Source organism: Sardina pilchardus, chromosome 2, assembly GCF_963854185.1.
Source record: "Sardina pilchardus chromosome 2, fSarPil1.1, whole genome shotgun sequence".
NCBI lineage: Eukaryota > Metazoa > Chordata > Actinopteri > Clupeiformes > Clupeidae > Sardina > Sardina pilchardus.
Genome location: NC_084995.1, coordinates 2,273,674 through 2,282,264, shown reverse-complemented (window position 1 = coordinate 2,282,264; position 8,591 = coordinate 2,273,674). Strand labels below are relative to the sequence as shown.

The following is an 8,591-nucleotide window of genomic DNA, read 5'->3' as shown; positions in this document are numbered from 1 at the left end:
TCTTGAGTCAGCATGACAGACATTTTCTAAAATTTGAAGGACATCTATTCTGAAAGTTGTCAAAACATCATTGATTAACATAGTGCCACAACTGAATTGTCATTCTACAATGGTGTCTATCTTTAAATATATATGTGTAGGCTACATAACAGTATAAATACTATTTTCACTGTTTACCATGGAGAGTATAAAATTCAAGGCACTGGCATGTACATTTACATGTACATTGGATTGCCAGATGTCATTCAGGTTAAATATGATAATATGAATTCTTTTGATATATGAAAAAAGTAAAATTGCAACAAAAGCAGTGGCTTGTTTTTTCTCTAATCACAGTTCCAGGCAAATAGCAGTTATATATCATAGTCTCTTACAAAAACCATCACCCACTCTCCCCAAATACTCCAGTGGCCATTAAAATGTTGGGAAATACTGATGTGTGTTTAAAATGAGACAGCCAGTCTTATCATCCTTTAAATTGGACCAAACTCTGATCCTAAAAACAGTGATTGTCTCTGTCACACTTGAATGGAACACTCTTTACTGCACCAGCATGGCTGAGCTAAAAACCACCATTAATGCAGACAGCCATTGAGGGCCCATTTGACTTCATTTGACTTTATTGCACCAATGACAATCCCTGTCAAGCAGAACAGCCCAACGGAATCACCGAATTGGAATGGGAAGCCATGGCTTCTGCAAGTCCAACTCTATCTTCAACACCCGACTGGTTTGAATTTGTGTAGATTAAACCTCTGGCCAACATCTACCACTCCTTAAAACAATAACAGCAATAAGACTCTACAAATGGGCCAACTTCAGGCCTCCAAAGCATCCATTTCAGTGAGTCAGGGAGGCATTCCCGAACCAGTCAAGTTTTAGAGCTTTTCCCAAATTCCACAACAGATGTGACAGTCATTAGGGATCAATGAGGAAAAGTAACCTTTCAAAGGAAACAATCCAGCTGTCTGATAGCCTTTGTTGCCTGTGACACGCTTGGTAACATCCCTAGATTCAGATGGCATTCCGCCTATGATTTGCTATCTGTTGTTACATTCTTAGCCTCAGGCGCATCATAGCTTGTTAAGTTATGATAAATAGAACAAAATATTGTGGATGAGAGAAAAGGTCTACAGTCTCTGTCCAAAATAAATGTGTGGGTATAAAGGCTGCTCATAAGGATGGGGATGTTGACCAGCTTCAACATCAAGGCCAGAATGTCCCATGCAAAAGACAATTTTTTGTCTGTACAGATGCAATATGCACCACAGATGTAAGGCTTGTATATGAATTGTTTGTGTAGGTGGTTGTAAAATGCAAGATTAAAAATTGTACATGTGTCTTAACCCTTATGTTGTCCTTGGGGTCAATTTGACCCCAAGCAGTGTTTAACATCATAAAATATATGGTTCACTTTTTTTGTTTTGCTTCAAGTTTCATGACTTTTCCTTATTTGAAGGGTACAACAGAGTAAACATGAAATTTGCACAAAAATATGTTTCCAATGTCCTGTAAAAAAAATAGTTACGTTGGTGGTATTGGGGTCAATTTGACCCCATTTTTATGAAACATGATGAAAATGAATATTTGACAAATTATGGATATTATTATTGTAATAGTATGAGAACATGTAGCTATTATCATTATTTCATATACAAGTACATATTACATATAAGTTATTTTGGCAGGTCTGAAAAAGTCCAAAAAGTCAGCCTTTGGGCTGTTGACACTGGATTGGCCATATTGCCAGTCAGGGTTCCAGGGTTCATAAAGGGGTGTGGGGGGGTGGGATTGTTTTGTAGGGCTTTTGATAGTGGTTATTACACTCTTGTTAAGTACCTACCACAAAAATAATTTTAATCATTTTTGAGAGTTTTTTGTAGCTGGGGTCAAATTGACCCCAAGGACAACGAACGTCGTAAGATTTTAGGACAACATGAGGGTTAATGTTGTTTCATTTTCCCCCTTCCTAATCAAACTTGACTGCATCGCTGAGACATTCCTTGAGGGCAGACCCCATTTTGTGAAATTCCATTCACAGGTAGTGCTGACACGTTTCAGTATGGACCCAAATGATTGTTGCTTGTGGAAATATCTCAAGTTATTATTTGGATAACACTATTTCAAGTTATTTGGAAAGCATATACATTTATCATGTTAAACATGCTGATACTCTGCAATTGCTATCATTTGCAAACATATTGTTGCTTGACCAATCCATGTGATCTGGATTATACTTACATGTTTTTCACAAGAACCCAAATCCATTTCTCTATAGAACCAAATGGGTTTTGATAACAAACACACACACACACACACACACACACACACACACACACACACACACACACACACACACACACACACACACACACACACACACACACACACACACACACACACACACACACACACACTCTTTTCCTGTCTCTCTCTCTCACACACACACACACACACACACACAGTAGATTAAACATACACACAGGCTTTACACACGGGTTTGGTTGTGTGCTTGAGTGTCACCAAAGTATACTTTGCTGTTGCAGATCTGTCTGAGAGAAGTAATGCACACAAGTTGTACAGACACGCATTGTGGTGATGTATAACAGCGTGTACGCACAGTGTGAATCAGTAGTCCCGATGCAAGACATTCAAGGCAGCCCTCCAATCAAGACCTAGACTACAGTACTTGACAAAATCTGGTACAGATTAAAAACATTTTAGGCTGTATTCCAATTTGAGCTCACAACTGCATGCTCACTTTCTCACACTTAGAGTCACCTAATTTTAGTGACTTTCTTTTTAGTGTCTCTTTTGAAATTGTTCTGTTGGCATCTGACTCGTCATTTCACTTAGTGGAAATGTGGCGAACTCAAGTCAAGGCAGCCATAATATTTGTTTTTGCCCCCTCGACCATGTCAATAATTACCATGTCCTAGAATTCCAATATTCACACAATTCCGGTAAGTCATTTTTACTCCGGTTGGATCATAGGACCTTCCCTGTAAATCCTCATCTCTCTGCCTTGAGCTGGCTGCACTATCCAAGGCATGGCAGGCAATGTTGCCTGTTTCTTCTCTTCCATTTTCTCATTTGGATGGTGTTGATTATGGGCTGCTGTCTAGTTCTCCTGGTCTTCGGTGGCCTGTCTGTTGATGGTGACTGGAGCATCCTGGATCAAATTCACCCACAGACTGTGGTGTCTCCAGTCCTGTGGTCTTTGGTAACACAGTATATCTTTGTCTGCACAGTACATGTTGATGGGTATGCGACAAGAGCAAAATGCCATCTGCATCCTCCAGTTTCTGGGTCCATTGTATGGACCATGGCTTTGATTGTTGTCCTAATCACCCAATTGATCACAAGTAGTAGGAAGATGTTCAGGAACCTTTCCTGACTTCAGCATTTACATGGAAGGGTTCTGACAAATTGGCGGTATGGGGCACACACAACTGAGAGAATCTTTATCACAATGTCGATTGTCGAGGAATTCTGTAATGCCTGAAAAACTCTCCAGATCCCTCCTATCCTGTGCATCAAAAGCATTCTTGAAGTCGATTAAAAAAATGTGGAGTAAGGACTGCCAGCCCAGCGATTATTCTATGAAAATGTGGAGGGTTGATCTCAACAACATCTCCAAGCCCAGAACTACACCCATGCTTCTCTTGGCTCAGTGAACTGCTGGTCAGAGGTGTAAAGCTTAAAGATATTTTGGGCATGTCCAGTCCACCTTTAGCGATTTTGTAATCAGACGTAGGGCACACTGTTCAAAAGGGTTGTTCTTCTGTCTGTGTGATGGGTGTATTTTGGGTTTAACATCCTTTAAACCAATGAGAGTGACGTCTATAATTCACTTCAACAGCAAGCAACACAACTTCAAACAGCACATCAGTATTTTGACAGTCAGCAGTGCATTTGAAGGAATCTGTTTGCACGTGAGAAGTCTGTGCATGGAACACAGGGATTCCACTAAACCTTGCTTTACTATAACCTGTTTGTGACTAGCAGAGTATTACCCACATGCACCTGCACTAGTCTATTGAACTCATAAGCAAAGTGAAAAGAACTTCACCGTGGACTCATAGTCGAGATTGAACAGTTCTACACAGTTATTTACATTCACTATTGACTAAAACATAGCCTGATAAAAAAACACTTACCCCAATAATATTCAAATGACTGAATACAAATCCTAAGGATATTTATCCTGCAGAGGAGTTGTTTGGGGCTGTTGTTTAATAAAAGTGGAACTCATGGCTAAACATTCTTAACTTTATTGAGTGTAATATAAGAATAAGACTGTAATATCCATCCCCCTGGTTTCTCTCGTATTTTAAGGTCATCCCTCCCGTTTTGCATGGCCATCATAATTCACTCGAAAATCACTGATCCATTAATTTTCTGTCTGACATCTACCAGGTTGCCATATTATGTAGGGCCTATGAAATGCACCCTACACATACACAATCACTTACTTTCAATTTCAACCCTTCTGTCATAGGCTACACTTGGCAACCCAAAACCCAAATAAGGAAACCGGTGCAGACTTCGCAGCCGAGTCTCACAAGCAAGCGTGCTAGTTGACTAGGCTACTCTAGAATTAGCTGTTATGAAATTATTGGAAATTAAATTGATTAACACATCATCACAAACTGTTCTTGAGTGTTGGTACTTGTGTCCTCGGAACAAAATCTGACGGCAGCTTTGGAGTTTTGGAAGTAGGCTGTAGGCAGAAGTTGGATAGGCTGCATATAGGCTCTTGTAAGGTAAAAACAATGACCTAAACATGATCATGATCCGGTTTTTAAAAAAAAAGCTAAATGTTGACAGGTATGGGCTAAAGGTCGAGAAGTGTGTAACGATGACATCACTGAGACGCAGGTATGCGTTTTTCGTCGTCCAAATGAACGCTAGAGGGCTGCGTTTTCGAACGTATGCACTCTGGGACCCGGTTTCCGATCGATTTGTTTTAGGGCTACGCGTTTGCAGTATTCGTTTGGACGAACAAAACGATGCAAAACAGCTGCGTTTAACCCAAAACGTGTCTCCGTGTGGACATGGCCTAACTTACAATGCAACTTGCCAGTTAGCTTCAATTAACACCCTGAATCCTTACATGGGCAAAGATGGCAGCTTTGGATTTGTAGGCGAACTTCAGAGGTCTATTGAAGATGGCAGTCATGATAAGAATGAAAATTGTATTTGTAATAAAGTTGAATATCTTATTGGGCCTATGGAGGACATTACATTTGGCAGTTTCCACAAAGTTGGGAGCATGGAATTGTCCAAAATCTCTTGGTATTCAGGGTTCCTTTCACAAGCCCAGCTCGGGGGTGGTTCCTTCATGTTCCAACATGACTGTGCACCAGTGCACAAAGCAAGGTCCATAAATTGGATGACAGAGTTTGGATGAACTTGACTGGTCTGACCTCAACCCAAAGGAATACCTTTGAGATGAATTAGAGTGGAGAGCCAGTCTCCTCGTCCAACATGTGACCTCACAAATGCTCTTCTGGAAGAGTAGTAAAAACAATTCCCATGAACACAATACTTTGTGGAAAGCCTTCCCAAAAGAGCTGAAGCTGGTATAGCTGCAAAGGGTGGACCAACGTCATATTAAACCCTATGGATGAATGACTTATGTATTACTGATGTAGAAACTCCCAAGAATGTGCATGGTGAATAATTCTAACAAACTATAAGGGCTATATTTTGGCGATCTAAAATGCATGGTCACTGGCAAATAGTGTTTGTCCAGTCCACATTGTTATCAAACGTCCGATGCATGGCGCAAGAAGGTACACCCACGCACCCTACACATACACAATCACTTACTTTCAATTTCAACCCTTCTGTCATAGGCTACACTTGGCAACCCAAAACCCAAATAAGGAAACCGGTGCAGACTTCGCAGCCGAGTCTCACAAGCAAGCGGGCTAGTTGACTAGGCTAGGCCTATACTCTAGAATTAGCTGTTATGAAATTATTGGAAATTAAATTGATTAACACATCATCACAAACTGTTCTTGAGTGTTGGTAACTTGTGTCCTCGGAACAAAATCTGATGGCAGCTTTGGAGTTTTGGAAGTAGGCTGTAGGCAGCAGTTGGATAGTCTGCATATGCTCTTGTAAGGTAAAAACAATGACCGAAACATGATCATGATCCGTTTTTAAAAAAAAAAAGCTAAATGTTGACAGGTATGGGCTAAAGGTCGAGAAGTGTGTAACTAACTATAAGGGCTATATTTTGGCGATCTAAAATGCATGGTCACTGGCAAATTTTAAGTTTAAACAAATATGGGGTTTGTCCAGTCCACATTGTTATCAAACGTCCGATGCATGGCGCAAGAAGGTGGATTTTATGTTTTTTTTAATCAGTCATGGTGTGTTCTGGGTGTAACATCCTTTAAACCAATGAGAGTGACATCTGTCATTCCCTTTAAATGTATGCTTTTTTTTTTTTTAGCTTAATTTGCCTTAACTAATCAGCTTCGGAGTCATTGAGATGGTTATTTGACTTATTTCGAGGTGAATGACGGCTGTCTCGCTTCCCCCTAGCACCTCTGAGCGGAAAAAACATTGATGCAAGTTTTGTGCCACCAGCACTTCCTAACAGAAAGTCTGTGATCATGCTCATGAAAAGGCAGGAGTTTTGTTAAATATACACACTAAAGCTGTAGGGGAAGCTCTGCAGAGAAATCTGCAAGCATAAAACAAGCGAAAATGAAAAGCAAAAGCGAAACCGGCGATGAAATCGCCAAACCTGCATAGTTCCCCTTTAACAGCAAGCAGCACAACTTCAAAACAGCGCATCAGTATTTTATTTTGATGGTGACTGGCAACGTAGTTAACGATGACATTGGTTGTTTCAGCACACATATCGTAGCGTCTAACATCATTAGTGGATAAATGTGGTAATTAAATTTTTTACCCCTTTAAACGTCCAGCAATACGGTCGCGGTGACAACTTGAAGACGTTCCCTAAAGGCTCTGTAATGTCATAGGGACGTGCTTTAGACGTCCTGAGAAATGTTCTCGGGACTTAACGGGAACCCTACACATTGTCAATGAGGCGATCGTTCAGAGGGGACCTATAGGGGACGTTGCGGGGACGTTATCTTGTTTGCTGGTTATATAGATACAGTAAGTGTACTTGTGTGTACTTTAAGCAATCGAGAGGGATATACCAAGTACATAGATGAGTGTACTTGTTGTATACTTTAGAGTATTTTTGCAAATTTAAAATGAACTTAAAATATACTTTTTCAAACTTGAAATGTTCCAATTTAGTCCGAAACAGTATTACATTTGTATACTTTCTAGTGCTGTGTGTGCACTGAAACATACTTATACTTACGGTACTGTCCATTATCGCAGCAAAAGCCACCGCATCGCACATAGCCCATTGATTTCCTACGGAGAGTGACAAGGTGTAGTTAACGCTTCCGTAGTGCACCTCAGGAAGGTGCCACGGCCATTCAAGCAGAGGCAGTGCTTCAAGAAGTTGGGCCATGCTGAACTTTATATTATGCAAATGAAAGCGGTAAACGGGAGGCATCCAGCCAATGAAAGTACGTTTTCGGTAAAAAAAACCTTTTTTTCCCTCTGTCGCACACATATTTGTTTATCCAGCAAATAACAATAGCCCCGTATACGTGGACACTTGTATTCCAATTAGAAACAGAATAACAGCTTAATCGGAAAATAAAAATTGTCATATAAATACCTCAATCGGAATGAAAATTCCTGATCCGATCAGAATTTTAATCAGAAGAGATGGTGTAGTCCGTTCCTATTCCGAATGAACACCCATGTACATGCGGTCGTTCGGATTGACTGCTGTATCTTCCCAATGAAAAGTAGGCAACAACCGCTATTCCGATCAAAGATTTTAAAGTGCTTGAAAGCACCTGATCGAAATAGAAAGTGCCATGTAAAAAGATGGCGCAAAAATGATCAATCGGAATGACAAAAAAACTGTCCATATAAACGTGGCTAATGTTCTCAGACAAGCTATGTTCCATGATTTTATGAAAGTAGGCCTATGATGTATTGTGACATCAAAGCAAGTCAAATTTGTAGGTTTTTTAAATGTCTACATTTTCATACAGAGCCGCTACCCGCTTTGGCAAACTTACACAGGCCTTGTGCTGAAACATCTGATATGAGGGCCACGAATGCAGACGTGCCGTTCACTCTGTTACAAGTTGATGAACCACTAAAATGATTTTAGAAACATTATTTTAAGGTACAAAGAACTCTATAGTGTTGCTTTAACTAACTTATCCCTCATTCAAAACCTCGAAATCGAAATCGAAAATGTAGCTTAGCCTAATTTAAGTAGGCCTACATCTTGAATGCCAACTTGAATTTGTGTAAAGTTCATTTGATGCAGCATGTGCTTTGTCTAGTCAGGTAAGCAAGGGGTAGCATTGTGACAAATACTTGTATAGCTAAACATATGTTATATTTCAAAATACAAAGAGCATTCTTTTTCAAGCAATTATCATCTCTAACTACATTTGGACAGATTGACCACCCATTCCCTTTCACCAAAGATCCGCTTTAACCCTCTCTGCTTTCACCCCGAG

General features: G+C 40.1%; 1 protein-coding gene across 1 annotated transcript in view; it reads right to left on the bottom strand.

Annotated features, from left to right (window-relative positions):
• pax5 (paired box 5) overlaps window positions 1–7,369 on the bottom strand; it is a 55,925-nt gene extending 48,556 nt beyond the window's left edge. The window contains exon 1 of the mRNA XM_062515665.1: window positions 7,358–7,369. Within this exon, the coding sequence (XP_062371649.1) occupies window positions 7,358–7,369 (12 nt within the window). The remainder of the gene's footprint in view (window positions 1–7,357) is intronic.
• Between the last annotated feature and the right edge of the window lie 1,222 nt (window positions 7,370–8,591).